Source organism: Euprymna scolopes, chromosome 43, assembly GCF_053919585.1.
Source record: "Euprymna scolopes isolate OS-2025 chromosome 43, ASM5391958v1, whole genome shotgun sequence".
NCBI lineage: Eukaryota > Metazoa > Mollusca > Cephalopoda > Sepiida > Sepiolidae > Euprymna > Euprymna scolopes.
In genome coordinates this window covers 2,271,890-2,290,525 of record NC_136524.1, presented here as the reverse complement: position 1 = coordinate 2,290,525, position 18,636 = coordinate 2,271,890, and the positions used below count along the sequence as shown (strand labels likewise).

At 35.5% G+C, this 18,636-nt stretch overlaps 1 protein-coding gene across 2 annotated transcripts in view; it reads right to left on the bottom strand.

Annotated features, from left to right (window-relative positions):
• Positions 1–387: 387 nt before the first annotated feature.
• LOC145268437 (uncharacterized) overlaps positions 388–18,636 on the bottom strand; it is a 1,138,892-nt gene continuing 1,120,643 nt past the window's right edge. For both annotated transcript variants that reach the window (XM_080123996.1, XM_080123997.1), the window contains 2 exons: positions 3,600–3,826; positions 388–1,148 (listed from right to left, as the gene is read on the bottom strand). In XM_080123996.1, the coding sequence (XP_079980122.1) occupies positions 981–1,148; positions 3,600–3,826 (395 nt within the window). In that variant the 3' untranslated portion in view covers positions 388–980. The remainder of the gene's footprint in view (positions 1,149–3,599; positions 3,827–18,636) is intronic.

Here is an 18,636-nt window from a genome sequence, read left to right as displayed (position 1 = left end):
ACAGTTTGAAAAGGTTTTGCCCTGCCGCCCTATCAAGGTCAGATGGCAAAGGTGACATGCATGCAAAGGTCAAGGTCGTAGGTAAAGGAAAAATAAGTCGCCGCGTGTCAGTATGACGAACAGATGTAAAAGGCTTTGCGACACCCCCCTTCAAAGTCAAGCGTGAAAGATCACGTGGATCTCAAGGTCAAAGGTCAGAGGGGTCAATTGCAAATGTCAAGGTCAAGAGTCACTGGAAAACAGATTTTTAACTGATTAACTCTTCAACACTTATCATCTCTAAGAGATTCCTTGCCTTCCTCGAATCTTAGGAACAAATAATTCTAGCGAAATTTAAATAATTTCTTTTGAAGCTGCAACCAAAAAAATAGACAAAATGCCACAAAATTTATTTAAATTAATCCATTCTTTTATTTAAAAAAAAAAAAATCAAATTTTAATGGTGAAATGTCTCGGCGGTCATTTTCGGCCTTCATGAAGGTCAGTGGCAAGCGATATAATGCAATGGACATTTTTTTGAGACTTTGATTTTTGCAAGTTTTTTTTTAAGCTTTCAGTTTTTTTTTTCTATAAAAAAAACAAATATACCAAAGCGGATGTAATTTTTCAACATGTAATCTACTAAAGTTTTATTAAATGCAAAATTATAACCAGCTCTTACTCACCGTGCACTCAGCTTCGCTCAGAACATGATGCCATGTGCTCGGTTTTCATTGTAATCTGACATTTTATCGAAAAATTCTTTCTTTGTTTTATCAGAGGTCAATATGTGTTTCAAAGTTCGACATGGTATTTTCTTTGTTCTTTAAACAATCCAAATAATACAAAATAAAATGTGATTTTTAAAAAATTTTCAGGCATATTAGATTAAAAAAAAGTTGCAAATGAGCTAATTAAAGCAGGAACTCTGATCTTTTTTGGACAATGTGTGAAATATGCAGTTATGTCTACAGTTGGCGGCAGATGTGGGTATGATGATGTCATAAATGTGTGTTCGTTGCTGGTCGGCAGGAAAAGCAGAGAAGTGACTTGCAGTCAAGTAGCCAGTTTCCACGTTCGAACCTTAGACGATGTTTGGGCGAAACCAGCTGTTGGTCAAACTCCTCCTCATTTTTCAAAATGACACGTTCGCGGCGTTGCTCGTCAACCTGGAAGGAAAATCGAAAAGTTTAGCATACAACAATTTGGTAGAAAAAAAAAAAGAAGCCTGACGACAATTACAGGATGAAACCATAAAATTGTAGCCCTTTACAAGATAGCATGATTCCATTTCTGTTAGATGAAAATTGTTTTTTTTTTTGTAAACCATCTACTAGTTGGCTGATCCTGGATATGACCTTAAACTATATCCAGTGGTGAGGCCCCAGCTTGCGGGCCTTGGGGAGTGTGGAGCCACCCTTTAATTACCATTGCTCCCAGGTCCACTCTGACCCGGAGTGGTAGTACCTGTTAGGTTGCCATATCTGGGCAGGAGCTGCAGGTCAAGGTCAAGTGTCACGATGATGCAACAGCCGGTGTGTAAAGAGCAAAGATGTAAACAGCTTTGCACCGGCCCCACCCTCAAGATCAGTGGATGAAATCACGTTGGTGAAATGTCAGAGGGCAAAGGTCAAGCCCAATAGAAAAGTCAAGGTCATGGACAGTAATGTTCATGACCAAGTCGCAACATTCAGTGGGGGAAGATCTGGCTGGTTACCTTTAATGCATCCAAAACCAAACTCCTATCCTTACATCATCAACGCTCTGATCCCCATCTGGCATCAATTGTGATGGATGGCTATCGTCTAGGTGAGGCCCCGTGTTTTGACAAGCTTCTGGGTTTAACCTTTACTCCTGATCTGAAATCGAACACGTACATCAAGTCTGTTGCCAAGGTCGCTGGAAAGATGGTGGGATCCTTCTACCGCTCCAGAAGATATCTCACTACTGATGCAATTCTCTATCTATATAAAAGCCAAGTACGTCCAAGGATGGAATACTGTTGCCATATCTGGGCAGGAGCTGCTAAAAACAGCCTATCCTGCCTTGACAGAGTACAAAATAGACTTCGTGGCTTAGTGGGGGATTCCCTTTTCTCTACCCTGCAACCCCTCTCCCACAGAAGAGACGTTGCGAGCCTATCCTTGTTTTATCGTTATTTCCATGGCAGATGCTCGTCTGAACTCCAATCTCTGGTCCCCCCCTCGCCAATCTTTCACAAAAAAAAACACCCGTCTAGCTGAATCCACTGTGAAAAATTTCCCCCACTCTATATCTGTGCCTAAATAAAAACGCGGATTCCATGAACAAAGCTTCTTTCTTAGAACTGCACGCCTGTGGAACTCTGTTCCATCTGCCTGCTTCCCACCGGACTACAACTTGGATGTGTTCAAGTCCAATGTTTACAAATTCCTAATGAACCGCCCCCCTTAAGTAAACACTTCATCAAATCTCCACACTAACGTAATGTACTTGCAATAACCCTTATCCCTGAGTGGCTTCCGGGCCTTGATAAGTGGTGACCACTGTGTAAAAAAAAACAAAAAAAACTATGATTTAAATAGAAACTGACTTGAAAACAACAAATATATTCTATTAAAAAAATTTTCTTCAAAATCTTTGGATTCAGCATTAAATAACCCGAAAAGGGTTGATATACCGTAAAACAAAAACAACCAACCAACCAGTTGGCCCGTTGTGTCGCAAGAGCGATAGGAACCTTCTATCATGTCTCAAAGTGACACAATGTTCAACGAGCGAGATCGGAGATGCGCCACTGTACAACTCATGATCTCTACAGATCCAAGTTATGACAACAGGACCATTGCCAGCACCCTTAAAATGCATCGCTTGATGGTCACAAATACAGAACAATTTGTGCAGAGCTGTAATTTGCCACATAACCCGTAGAGATATAAATCATTGCACATGCAAAATTTCAGCTAGATCAGACAACTGGAAGTGGGTCAGGGGCATTACTTATTGCACGCCCCTCATATATACATGTCTTTTTTTTTTTTAATTTTTTTTTTTACACAGTGATCACCACTTATCAAGGCCCGGAAGCCACTCATGGATAAGAGTTATTGCAAGTACATTACGTTAGTGTGGAGATTTGATGAAGTGTTTACTTAAGGGGGCGGTTCATTAGGAATTTGTTAACATTGGACTTTAACACATCCAAGTTGTAGTCCGGAGGGAAGCAGGCAGACGGAACAGAGTTCCACAGGCGTGCAGTTCTAAGAAAGAAGCTTTGTTCATGGAATCCGCGTTTTGATTTAGGCACAGATATAGAGTGGGGGAAAATTTTCACAGTGGATTCAGCTAGACGGGTGTTTTTCGTGAAAGATTGGCGAGGGGGGGGACCAGAGATTGGAGTTCAGACGAGCACCTGCCATGGAAATAACGATAAAACAAGTCTTACCTCCAGTCCGTCCTGTCGTCTCTGCTGTAATCTCTCGACGTCTTGATTTAGGCACGGATATAGAGTGGGGGAAATTTTTCACAGTGGATTCAGCTAGACGGGTGTTTTTTTTGTGAAAGATTGGCGAAGGGGGGGGACAAGAGATTGGAGTTCAGACGAGCACCTGGCGTGGAAGTAACGATAAAACAAGTCTTACCTCCAGTCCGTCCTGTCGTCTCCGCTGTAATCTCTCGACGTCTTCGCTGTCATACATTCGGATTTCCAGTGGCTCCTCTTTCAGTCGATGGATGTGTCGCGTATCTAGCCAAGCTACTTTGGACGATGGACTTGCAGGTAGCTGAGCAGCCCCAGGACATTCTCTGCGGCCGATGGAAGGACTTTCTGAATTCGAACGAGCTGGACAGGAGCGGCTACGCCGTGAGCCTGGAACCGAATATAGAAGAGATATCATTAGTTTATTTAATGAATTTTCCCTTCGATAGAATATAAAAGAAAGCTTGTGATTAGGTAAATTTTAAGAAATATATTAAACTAGCGGGGGGGGGGTACCCGGCGTTGCCCGGGGGTTTCGAGTGTTATATAGGGGTTTCATTAAAGAGTCTTAGTGAGAGTTCTTGTCTTATTACATATGATGTTGTATCTTAGAGAGAGAGATGTGTATGTAATGACATTTTATAACACAGACATATAATAACAATACAATTTACCTTTTTGTAGAAATCACAAACACAAAGATGAGCTTTATCCAAAACACATGATGAATTTATTTAATACGACCGGTCGGGATTCCCTCATTAAGAACTCAAAGTTTCACATCTTAGTTTCTGAAGTGACGTCTCGCTTCAGACGTCCGCCTGTCTGTCTCCCCTGACTGTCTCTCTGACTGTCTCTGACTCTCTCCACGACCAACTAACTCCCACCTACTATATTGAGAAATCCATGCATCCCGGCCACGTGAGCAAAATGCACGTGTTTCAACATGCGCGACTTTGCACGTTTTCGACATTGATTTCCCAATAACCTATTTTTCTTGTGTTGTTTCCACAAAGGAATTTAACCTACATATCTAATTTATTTAACCATATTTTATTATCCACATTCTTTTAACAATTGAATAGTTTATTTATTATTTATTTCATTCGAATTAACAATTTACTGGACATTCCATTTAAACCTATTGTTCTTTAAAACTTATGTCCAGGGTTCGATTTCTGCTTTCTCTTATTTCCATTTTAACTAATCTCTCTATTTTTATACTTACATGAACAGGGGACAGCCCTTATCATGTAACACGAGGTGTGTGTGTGCTCGGGCGGGGGGTGGGGTGTGTTAATCAAAACATGAGAATAAGCAAAGTAAAAATAAAAAAAAAACACCAAAAAACTAACGTAAGACAAACAAGCGATTTTAAATGTAAAAATGGCAAAAAAAAAAAAAAAAAAAGAAACCGCGAAACAGAAAAACGAAGGTTAAAACTTCGTTAAAAAATCTAAAAAATAACCCCCGCCACAAAAAAAAACAAAAAAAACACGGGATAAATGGCTTAAATGATCCTTTTTCAATATTAAAATTTAAAAAATCGAAAAAAAAAAAAAATAGTTTTCACACCAAGATTCGAACCCAAAACCTTTAGATAACGAGGCCACGCTCTAAGCTACTTAGCTAAGACAACGTCGATGAAATTGTGTCGCTTTTTCAAATATTTAAAGCAAATCATGTTCCGACGTCGTACGACGCATGCGTAGAGTCGAACTCGTCATGAGAGGACGGTTTTTACTGACCCCTCCCTGTAGAAAACTGATGATTTTAGGGTGAAGGAATTAATGTTTTTGGCCAATTTTTCGATATTTGTCGGGCGAAGGTTGGAAGTTTAAAATGATACCAATCTCATGAAATCCATGACCCATGTCGAAAGTTTTTGCGAGATATACAAACACACATACATACATACATACAAACACGCATACATACATACATACAAACACACATTTTCACTTTTATATATATAGACTAGCGAGGGGTACCCGGCGTTGCCTGGGTGTTTGGAGGTGTGTGTGGAAACTCCGGAGGTGAGGGTGGGGTTAAAAAAGGTAAGTATGAGGATCGAACCCGAACCGTTGAGGCAAAGTTTTAAATTAAAGTGTGAAAAAAAAACGTGCAATGTTAACCATTGCCTCACCGCTAGATGCTAACGGAAAGATTTTTTAATTTATTTAATTACTTGGATTTAGCAGGTGCCCGTTTAAATGAGTTAATGAGATCAAGTTTGACTGCGGGATAGTATTCATTTACTGCGGAACGCTTTTTTTCCCACCCCCAAGATGTTATAGGAAAAAGACTAACCCACATGCGGCGAGCAACAAATATTGAATATTTATCTTCCTGAAGTCGAGCAAATTAAATAGACAGGCGAGCTTCATTGTTAACTGTGAGATATTACGATTTAAATGTGATATAAAAAGTTTTAAAAAGTTGTGAAGTGAGCGACCGCTTCTCTGAAAAAAGCCTTTTGTTGACATACAGAAAAAGCGAACACACATACATACATAATACATTTTCGCTTTTATATATATATATATATATATATATATATATATATAGATTAAAGGGAGACAACTTTTAAATAAAAAATTATCTGGGATTATCTCCCTTGATATTAATGTCTATTCTTCTCTTTTCTTCTCTATATAAATAAAATGAACTCATTTTTTCCCGTGGGAATTTGACCTTAATATGATTAAAAATCAAGATATTTCATGCAAATATAATATGCACAAACGGCAGAACAATATCTGAGGTGTGTTATAGGCTTATTATTTCTCAAATTCCTCGATAATCTTAGATTTCTATACTTTTTCTGCTGAGAAGTCACGGCCAAAATCGGTTAAGATCAATGGAAGTGGTAAAATATTTTCTCTCTTAAAAATTCCTCCTCCCCCTGCCACCACTTTACACCGTTTGGGGATCGTTCACAAGGAACAGTTGAGAAGAGAACACCGGTTTGGCTTCGTAGTTCTATCATGTGAAGTGATTTAAAATCACTAAACTAAGCTGCAGTGCTCTGTGGCGTAGTGGTTAGCGTGCTGGACAATTCACATTATATTTTCACGTTCGCGCCGACCTACCATAGTGGTTTCTTTTTTTTTTTTTTTCCTAAACAACTTGAATGGACTTTTCTTGGTGGCCGAACTGTTAACGTTGCAGATGTTTTTTTGGTTTTTTTTTTCACACTTTATTTTCCTACTTTTACTCATGACTCCGGGTTTGATCCTTCCTACTTACCTACCATAACATTTTTTAAAACTCCCCTCCCCCCGTCCCGGAAACAAACACTCGGGCAACGCCGGGTACCCCCGCTAGTTCTAAATAAAAGAATAAGTTGTTATTAAGGAAACATATTAAAGTTATTTTTTGGGATTATCTCCCTTGATAATAATGTTCATCTATATATATAAAAGCGAAAATGTATGTATGTATGTACGCTTTTCCTTGATGTCCACAAAAGGCTTTTTTCAGAGAAGCGCTCGCTCGGTTCACAACTTCTTAAAACTTTTTATATCATCTATAAATTGTAATATCTCACAGTTAACTACGGAGCTCGCCTGTCTATTTAATTTTATTGACTTTCAAACGTTAATTATTCGACATTTCCCGCATCAGCACGTGTTACATGCGGTTTTCGGTATAAAAAAAAAGCGGAACTCAACTCTAATCACTATCCGAAAGCCAGACTCCCCCCCCCGTCCCGGAAACAAACACTCGGGCAACGCCGGGTACCCCCGCTAGTATATAAATAAAGCATCGTAATTTGTAACAATAAAAATAAAATAAAATAATTTTTACAGTAACATTACGAAAAAAAAAAGCCTCTAAATCCGTATTAATGAATTAAATATAACTCGAAGAAAAATGTATTTCTCGAACTACCGATATTACCATTGAATTTTTTTTTTTTTACAAGGTATCACCACATTATCAAGGCCCAGAGGCCACTCAAGGATAAGGGTTAAAGAGTGTACAGTAGAAATTGGACAATATAGTAATCATTAGTAATGAAAATTTGGTAAATTTGATAACTTATATGGAACGGCTCATCAAGAACTTATTTACGTTAGACTTGAACACAACCATATTGTAGTCAGCCGGAAAGCAGGAAAACCGAAGACAATTCCACAGGCGTGCAGTTCTAAGAAAGAAGCTTTGTTCATGGAATCTACGTTTAGGTTTAGGCACAGATAAAGAGTGGGGGGAATTATTGATAGTGTGTACAGCTAGACGAGTGTTTCTTGTGAAAGTTTGGCGAGGGGGGACCATAGATTGAAGCTCAATCGAACACTTTCCATGAAAATAATGATACATCAGAGACAAACTCGCAACATCTCTTCTGTGAGATAGAGGTTGCAGGGAAGAGAAAAGGACATCTCCTACGAGGCTACAAAGTCTATTTTGAACTCTATCAAGGCAGGACAAGTCCTTTCTAGCAGCTCCTGCCCAGATGTGGCAACAGTATTCCATCCTTGGACGTACCTGGCTCTTATATAGATAGAGAATAGCATCAGCAGTGAGATATCTACTGGATCGATAGAAGGATTCGACCAGTTTTCCAGCGGCCTTGGCAACAGATTTGATGTACGTGTTCCATTTAAGATCAGGAGTAATGGTCAAGCCAAGAAGCTTGTCAAAACTTGAGGCCTCTTGAAGACGAGAGCCATTCATTTTAATTGATGCCAGATGTGGATCAGAATGTTGATGATGTAAAGAGAGAAGCTTGGTTTTAGATGCATTAAAAGTAACCAGCCACTTCTTTCCCCATTGTACTATGTGCTCAAGATCACAGGAGAGAGAATTATGGTTTATTTAATATTTTCACACAAAAAAATTATAATAGCAAAAGTATTTCTGCGTTTTTTTTTTTTAAATTATAGGTTTCGCATAATTTTTCCTTGCTCACAAGAACGTGAAACTTTCGGCGTAACATAATTTTTATATAATCTCGAAGAATATCTCACTACTGATGCGACTCTCTATCTATATAAAAGCCAAGTACGTCCAAGGATGGAATACTGCTGCCACATCTGGGCAGGAGCTGCTAAAAACAGCCTACCCTGCCTTGACAGAGTACAAAATAGACTTCGTGGCTTGGTGAGTGATGCCCTTTTCTCTTCCCTGCAACCTCTTTCCCACAGAAGAGCCGTAGCGAGCCTATCCTTGTTTTATCGTTACTTCCATGGCAAGTACGCGTCTGAGCTCCATTCACTGCCCCCCCCTCGCCAATCTTTTTCAAAAAACACCAGACTAGCTGAAACCACCGTCAATAATTTTCCCCACTCTTTATCCGTGCCTAAATCTAAACGTAGATTCCACGAACAAAGCTTCTTTCTTAGAACTGCACGCCTGTGGAACTCTGTTCCGCTTGCCTGTTTCCCTCCCGACTTCAACCTGGATGTCTTAAATCCAATACAAACAAATTCCTGATGAACCGCCCCCCCCCCTAAGTAATGACACCTTATCAATTCTCCAATACTATTGCTACACTATTCCTTTGATTACTGTACACACAATAACCCTTATCCTCGAGTGGCCATTGGGCCTTGATAAGTGGTGAACTCCATGTAAAAAGAAAAAAATTAAAAAATATTTTTAAAAATAAATAAATTTAAAAACAGCAACTTAAAAAATAATAAAATTATAAAATGATAAAAATTGATACAAACGTTCAGAATAGGAATGTATGGATGCACGTCTGGGGGAAAAAAAGATATCTGACACCCCTACCTCCTTTTACTGTCATGAGTTCATTTTGAAACAGCGTTTCGATTGGTTGAAATTTTGGGCCTCCTTATAATCGTGTTTACAAAACATTTATTTGTTGCGTTTTTGGCGAACTTGAATTACCTGTTTTTTTGAGGGCTAATTAAATATTTTCTTTGCACAAACAAGGTGGTTTTATTTTTAAAATTTAATTCAGTATTTTAGGACTTTACTAATTATCTTTGAAATAGACCCAGAAAACTAATATTTATCTTTTTAAAGGATTTTTGCAATGAATTTATTTAACTTCAAAATTTAGCTGCATTGGTTATCTAGGTGTGTCAGAAATTTCGTGAAAATATTGAATAATTCCACCCCATCTTTCCAAGCTTATAACTCCTCGAAAAATGTAATTCAAGCCCTAATTTTTTTTTTTCAATTAAAGGAGCAAGGATCAAGGGTTCATTAAAAAAAAAAAAAAAAAAAAAAAAAAAACGTGTTTTTTTTTTTAAAAAAAGGTTTTAAACTTCGGACTTTACAGGTAAATTTCTAAAAAAGCGATTTTTTTTTTTGTTTTAAATTTGAATATATTATTTATTGACCTTTTCTCTTCAATTTGTGATATATAAAACTTTGGTACATAAATTAATTATTTATTTTTTAATAGACATTTCAAAATGGGAGGCGTGAATTATTCGACCCCCTGTCTTTCCAAGCTTATAACTCCTCGAAAAATGTAATTCAAGCCCTAATTTTTTTTTTCAATTAAAGGAGCAAGGACCAAGGTTCCATTAAAAAAAAAAAAGAAAAAACAAATAACGTGGTTTAAAAAAAAAAGGTTTTAAACTTCGGACTTTACAGGTAAAATTCTAAAAAACACTACTTTTTTTTTGTTTTAAATATGAATATATTATTTATTGACCTTTTCTCTTCAATTTGTGAGTAAATTAATTATTTACTTTTCGGTGAGTAAATTAATTATTTACTTTTTAAGAGAAACTTGAAAATGGAGGGGGCGAATTAAAAAATAACGTTCGTCTAAAATATTATATTCGGTTTATTGGAAAGAACATAAAATTTCACATTGACCCTGAAAATATCGTAAAAATAGAATCAATAGAAAAATTTTGATAGATTTTTTAAGTTTAAAAATTGAAAAATATTGAGTTCGGAAAATTCATTACTGTTTTTTAAAAAATAATAAAAAATATTTCTATTACTTTTAAAACAACTTTAATAGTTTATTTTGGAAGTATAATCCATAAAGAAAATAAATAACCCACTTTTAACAGAGAAATTACGAGATTTTTATATTTTATTCGCAGTTTCGTGTTAGGGGTGTCAAAAATTCGGGTTTGTATTACTGTACACATAGATTCGAAAAAGTTGTCAAAAAACAAATATATAACAAATAAATGTTATCAAAAGCAAGATAAGTTACTTTTCTACCAAACTGGATATACTTTTTGTGTTTTTATTCAATGTAACATATTTATTCAGCTCAAAAAACATACAGTGTTTACTGATGTATTCGAAAATTCAAGATGGCGTCTCACACCCTCTTTAACACCGTAAGTATGGAAAAAAGTGTTATAAATAATAAACTATACAAAATACTATTACAAACCCGCCGAATATATGTCACCCTATGTCACGGTAACATATATTTAGCGAGTTTTTAACAGTATTTTATCCGGTTTTTTATTTATAACATCTTTTCCCACACTTAACGTGTTAAAGAAAGAATCAGACGCCATCTTGAATTTTCCAATACAAACCCCATTTTTCATAACTTTTTTTTTTTCACGTGTACAAATATTTTTTTTTTTCATTTTGTAAATTAAGTTTAATCCTTAATCTTTCAAATACAATTAAGATATAGTCGGAAACCTGCAGAACAATTATGATAAATCGGCTTTATAAACCAGGCCCCTATCTTTAAGCGTCCATTTTTGCCTGTAGCTAGCTATTACTGATAAAAGAAAGGACTTCAAGTTGAAAATTAGTGATTTCGGAAAGGGAGATAACTCTTACAAAATGAGCTGATTTCGAGTGGTTATCTCCCTTTAACTTAACAGCTATTTTTCAAAAAATGAAAAACGGGGAAGAATTTTTTTTAAAAACTGTACTACTGATTTTCGGTCAGAAATTTTAGAAAGTTTTTTCGGATAACCTTTACGGAGATGGTCCCAACGTCCGCCTCGTTCTGAGCTCAGGGAGAGGCCGTCTGACGTAGGCGGTGTCTAGGCAGAAAATTACCCCTTCAATAAAGTGCCCAGTTGTTAATTTAAGGAGAAAAAAAACCCGTTCCAATAATTAGAACTTTTATTTTTTTTTATTTTAAGTGACAATATTTAACTAGGCACCGCCAAAACTGGGGGGGCAGGTCAGTACTTTTTGACGGACCGTCTTTTTAAAAATCTACCAAAAATCAGATAATTATCCGATCAATACGAAATTTTCAGCGATTATTAGGAGAAGAATGAACTTTATAACAGTGTACTTATTTTTCATAAACGATATTTATATATATATATTTTTTTGCTTACAACCCCCCCCCTTGTTTTGAAGTGGGAACAAATATGCTTAAAATAATCATCTGAGACTGAAATCAACATATTGTGTTGTAAGGGACAGAATTATACATTAAAAAAAAAAAAAAAAAAAAAAAATGTTTGCATACCTTATTTTGACGTCTGAATATCAGAACTTCGATTGTGTTTAATTATCCCGCTTTTGAGTTTTGAAGTGTGAAATTCGGTGAATATGTTAAGTAAAATAATTAATTAAAGTTAAGCAAAACAAAAAAAAAATTTTTTTAATATTTATACGAAAAAAGCTATTTTAAAATTTTTGATAAATAAATTAACAATTTTTTTTTAGCGAGCCGAATAATGCATGACCATTATTAAACAGGGCATGCTTTGAATAATCGATACCAAAAAAAAAAATTCGATAAATATTGTGCCCTTTGTGTTAAAAATAGCATCTTTTTTTTCGATCCCGTTTGAAAACGTTTGCCGCCTTTGACTATGGTGGACCAAACGCGCTGAAATAATTTTTTTTTATTCTGCTTTAAATTGCCCCCCCCCATTTTGGGGAGTCTGGCCCCCACACACATACACATTAAAAACCAAACGCATACAAATGGTCACCCATCTGGTACTGGCCAGCCTCAGCTTAATAATACATTGAAATTTTCGTCACTGAAAAATAAGTTTTTTTTGGCCTGTTTGGTCTTCCATAGTTTGCTTTTTATCAGACGAAAACGTAAACAGAGTCGATCTGAACTCTACGTCAACGCGAATATCTGGTTACCTATATGAATAAGTGGAATTATTTGAAATTCAGGTACTTATATTATAATATTTTTGCATATTCTCTTAGAAATTCATCCTAAATCTTAGTTAGACAATAAATAAATTAATTAATTATTTCAAAAACCCTTTTTTTTTTTTAAATATTTAAGTACGTTTTTTGTGCAAGACAAAAAATGTCAATTGTTAACTTTTTGGGAAAATTTAACATTTAAAATTGAATTAAAAATAGTAGAAAAAGTTTTACATTATTCTGTTTTCTATATGATAAAATTCAGGGTTTTATCTTTCTGGAAAAAAAAAGTTACTCAGAAATAATGGATTTTAATAAACGTAATTTCGTTTTAAAAAACAACAACAACTTGATTTTGCGGCCATTTTTGGCGGTGCCTATATTTAAACAATGGACTAATTATTTGGGAATATATCCTTTCATGAAACGTCTATTAAAAAGTAAATAATTAATTTACTCACCAAAGTTTTATATATCACAAATTGAAGATAAAAGATTAATAAATAATATTCAAATTTAAAACAAAAAAAAAAAAAATGTTTTTATAGAAATTTACCTGTAAAGCCCGAATTTTAAAACCTTTTTTTTAACACGTTATTTGTTTTTTTTGTTGTTGTTTTTTTAAATGAAACCTTGGTCCTTGTTCCTTTAATTGAAAAAAAAAAAAGGGTTTGAATTACATTTTTCGAGTAGTTATAAGCTTAGAAAGATAGGGGGTCGAATTATTCAATATTTTTTCACGAAGTTTCTGCCACACCTATTGTATCTCAGGCTGGAGAGAAAGAAAGAAGTGTAAATGTCTGTTTGAAGGTGTCGTCTGCCATCAGACTGCAGTCGTCAATTAGTAGCAGTGGGAGGGTTGAGTGAGAGAGGTCTGGATAGGTCGCTCGCTGGCGTCTCTCTAATGATCGCAGCTGAGATCCTAAAGGGCTAAAAATAGTCTTTAAGGGAACAGCTCAAATCAATGCGCCTTGCTAACTGATTGGTCAGTTTGGCCAAATCACTTTGGCACCTGACATTGGTCCGCTTATAGCAAATAGTTTAACCGCTACAGATCCGTTGACATAAGCGCCGGGCTGATTATTTGGGCTTATATCTTTTGATACAATTGTCTATTTTCAATAAAAAAAAGACGTTATTATTAAGAAGTACTTGGAAAATTTATTAAAGGGAGCTAACTTTTGAAGAATAAACTGATTATTTGCGATTATCGCCCTTGATATATCGATGTCTATTTCCAATAGAAGTAGTTTTTTTTTTTTTTTTTTTTTTTTTTACATAGGCTTCACCACATTATCAATGCCAAGAGGCCACTCAAGGATAAGGGTTAAAGAGTGTACAGTAGAAATTGGACAACATAGTAATCATTAGTAATGAAAATTTGGTAAATTTGATAACTTATATGGAACGGCTCATCAAGAACTTATTTATGTTAGACTTGAACACAAGCATATTGTAGTCAGCCGGAAAGCAGGAAAACGGAAGACAATTCCATAGGCGTGCAGTTCTAAGAAAGAAGCTTTGTTCATGGAATCTACGTTCAGGTTTAGGCACAGATAAAGAGTGGGGGGAATTATGGATAGTGTTTACAGCTACAGGGTGGTCAAAAAGTCAGGTAACATGCTAAAGGTAGAAAAAACGATATGGTCCATTATAATCTCTATTCGTTTAATATTATTTCTTGGATTAAAGTTTTCCACAACGATGGATTGGTCGCCGTGGCCCAGTTGAATGGCCAGCCAGATCTCCGGATCTTACCCCTCCTGATTTCTGGCTTTGGGGCTATGTAAAGGATAGCGTTTATGGCAAGAAGCCTGATACAATAGCGTCTTTAAAGTTATTTATTGAAGAGGAGATTGCGCGGATATCAGCTGACATGATTACACGTGTTACACAATCAGTGGTTAATCGCTTCCAGCGATTGATAGAGAGAAATGGACGACAATTAACAAAATAAACATATTTCATGTTTGTTTCATTTTATATTTCAATGTATGGTACTTAAATATACGTGTATTGCTAATATCGTTTTTCTTTAAAATGTTACCTGACTTTTTGACCACCCTGTAGACGAGTGTTTACGGGCAAAATGAACGCCGATGCTCAAAAGGTATAAACATTTGGACCCCTCCCTTTAATTAAAATTTCACCAAAAATCAGGAAATTAACAAATTTTAATGAAATTGGCAGTATTTATCAAATAATGATCGCGGAATATAAGGAACTGATCATTTTTATTCCCCTCTTTGGGGAAATGTATTATTAAAATATCTTTACTAAAGTTATAATTTTCAGTGGTAAATAAAAAACGCAAGAATTTATTTTTGGCTTTTTTTTTATTTTTTATTTATTTTTTTTTTTTATTCAATTTTCACCCCAAACAAGGCACAGTGCCACTTTGAAGTAGGGGGCTACTATTAGGGAATTAATTAGCGGGGTCATTATGAAGGGAGAAGAGTAGAAAGATGTTTGTTAACATTACACTTGAACTTCTGCATATCAGTACAGTTGGGAAAGCAGAATCCCGGAAGGGAGTTCCAAAGACCCGCAGTTCTGGGGAAGAAACTATTGGAGTAAAAGGCTTTCTTGCACCTAGGGATCTCCACTGTAAAGGGATGAGACTTAGTAGCTTGTCGGGTTTGTCGGGGGTAGTTACGTCGGGGAGGTACAAGTGTTTGCAGTTCGTCAGAGCATTCACCATTAAAGTATTTGTAGAACAGGCAGAGGGATGCAACATCTCGTCGATGGGACAGAGGCTGAAGCCTAGATGACAGTTCAGGACCTATCAGGTTGGCGACTCTCTTTTGAACCCTGTCCAGGAGCGAGAGACAAGCAGCAGATGCACCAGCCCAGATGTGACAACAGTACTCCATACATGGGCGAATGGTGGCCTTATAGAGGTATAGGATACTGGCAGGCGTAAGTAGTTTTCTAGCACGGTAGAGGGAGCCAACCTTCCTTGCAGCAGCCTTGGCAATGCTCTCAATGTATCTATTCCAGTTCATATTCCCTGTAAACGTTAACGTTAAGCCGAGGAGTTTAAAAGAAGTACTTTCAGGCAATGTGTTCTTGGCCATTGCTATTGGTGGTAGAGAAGGTTTCTTGTAGTTATTGAAGGAAACAAGCTTAGTCTTAGCAGCATTGAATGAGACCAACCATTTTTGTCCCCATTCCACTACGGATTGGAGGTCATCCTCTAGTGTTTCTGCCATTTTCTTGGATATGTGTTCATTTGTTTTCCCCTCATATCTGTTAAAGAGAGTGGTGTCATCGGCAAATATACCCATCTCCGAAACAATATTATCAGGGAGGTCGTTTATGAATATCAGGAACAATAGAGGTCCAAGGATAGACCCCTGAGGCACTCCCGCATTTATGTCATATTGTTTGGATGTACGTCCGTCGAGGACAACTTTGATTTTTCTATTATATAAAAGTAACCTAATTTGTAACAATAAAAAAAAAACATTTTTTTAAAAGTCCGTATTAATGAATTCAATATAACTCGAAGAAAAATGAATTTCTCAAACTACCGATATTACCATTAAATTAAGCATCGTTTATTTAATATTATCACATGATGACGTATTGGCTGACGAGAGCTTGATATAGGTATCGAAAACGGTTCTAATTATCGGGTTTGAAACCGATGGTACCATTGCTTTGTCTCATATAAAAATCTTTCTGTATTTTCACCCCAAACAAGGCACACTGCCACTTTGGTGTAGGGGGCTACTATCAGGGACATAGGTATCAGGGGTACTGTGTAGGGAGTTGGGCAGCAAGGGTACTATATTGGGATTTTGGGAGCAAGATATCAGTTCACATTAACGTGAACTTCTGCATGTCAGTACAGTTGGGGAAGCAGGGACCTGGAATGGAATTCCAAAGTCTAGCAGTTCCAGGGAAGAAACTACTGGAGTAGAAAGATCTTTTACATCTAGGGATCTCTACTGTGTGGGGGTAGGATTTAGCTGCCTGTCGGGTTTGTCGAGGGTGTCTACGTCGTGGGGGCACAAGTGTCTGCAGTTCGCCAGAGATATAAACCATTAAAATACTTGTAGAACAGGCAAAGGTATGCAACATTACGTGGATGGGACAGACGGTCTTATTTTCGGATTTTCCTTATAATTGAGCACTCTGGTGGATTTCTTTTTCCAAAAAAACTAATTATATATATATATATATATATATATATATATATAATATAAAGCTGAACATCTGTGTGTGTGTCTGGTCACGAATAGGCTCCTATATGGTTGACTATTATAGACAACTGATCACATATAATGATAGAAGATGTATCAAGACACAGGAATGGGTATGTTTGATCCGGCATAATGATGATTCATTAAAATTGTGGGGTCTGCGTATACGCACCTGGTCCACAAAGTATGGAAATAAAAAAATTTAAAAATTAAAAAAAAAACGTTTACAAGTGTTTTTGATATAGATGTACATAATAATACTTTGATAAGTATGTTTTAACTTAAATAGAGATGATATAATAAAATTATGGGGTCTGCGTTCGCGCCTGGCCTCCATAGAATGGAAATAGGCACAAACTTTAATAAAGACTTTTCATATCTATCTGTGTAAGTATACTTTGATAATTATGTTTCAGTTTGAAGAAATATGGTATAATAAAATTATGGGGTGTTCGTTCGCGCCTGACCTCCATAGAATGGAAATATGTTACAAAGTTTAACAAGGTTTTTTAATATAGATCCACAGAATATTGTGATAAGTGTTTCAGTGTGAACAGGTATGGTATAATAAATTATGGGGTTTATCTATTTTATTTCTACTTTCATCATATTTTGCTTGGGTTTTAATACCCCCAAATTCGAAGCTATCTCTTTACAACCCTTCCTTTTCATAACCTATCATAGTTTCATATATCAGAGTCCATTTTCTGTAGGCTGTTTTTGAACCCAGTCAACTACGGGTACTTTTGTAGTGTATATATACAATTCTACTAATTATAATATTCGTAATACCTAAGGACACTAGTGTTCCATCCTTTCGGAAATCCTCACTGCAAGGTAGGACGATTATATATATATATATATATATATACTAGCAAAAGTACCCGTCGTTGACTGGGTTCAAAAACAGCCTACAGAAAATGGACGCTGATTTATGAATATATGTATATGTGTGTATAGATATATTCATATATATATATATATATATATATATATATATAATTTAAAGGAGATTAGAGCAATAGTCTAAATAGCTGAGTGTATTTCAATGTAACAGTGAAATTACTAGTGTAATTGAAATACGGGAAAGAGAAAGTGCTCGTTGTAATTTAGATATATAATAAGCTCGATAGGTAGATATCCTAGAGCTAATTAAATATTAAGTAATGTGATTTATAATTTAAAATTTGAACAATTAAATTTCAACCACATTAAAAATCTGTTTCATAGGAAGGAACAACAACAAAATCAATTATCTGTACGATCGTTTCGGAATACCACAATAAAAAGCATTGTTTTCCGAAACGATCGTACGGATAATTGATTTTGTTGTTGTTCCTTCTTATGAAACGGATTTTTAATTTGGTTGAAATTTAATTGTTCAAATTTTAAATTATAAATCACATTACTTAATATATATATATATATATATATATATATATAATTTAAAGGAGATTAGAACAATAGTCTAAAGAGCTATAGCAAACATCTAAATGACTACTTTAAACACAGTTCCTGATTTCAAAAAAAGAAAAACTAAAAGATTCATCTGCCTTACTTTTAATGCTAGGTTTATTTTTGGTGTCTTTTCAATTCAATAGAAATCCTCCTAAATTTGCTGATGAGGAGACCGTGCTTACCAAAAAAAACTATGTATAATTGTTCTACATAACTTCATGTATACCACAATAAAAAGCATTGTTTTCCGAAACGATCGTACAGATAATTGATTTTGTTGTTGTTCCTTCTCATGAAACTGATTTTTAATTTGATTGAAATTTGATTTTTAAATTAAAAAATTTTTTTTTTAAATTTTTAAATTTTGAATTGTAAATCACATTACTTAATATTATATATATATATGATTAGTTTTTTTTTTTGGAAAAAGAATTCCAGCAGAGTGCTCAATTAAAAGGAAAATCCAAATTTTAAGAGCGTACTTAT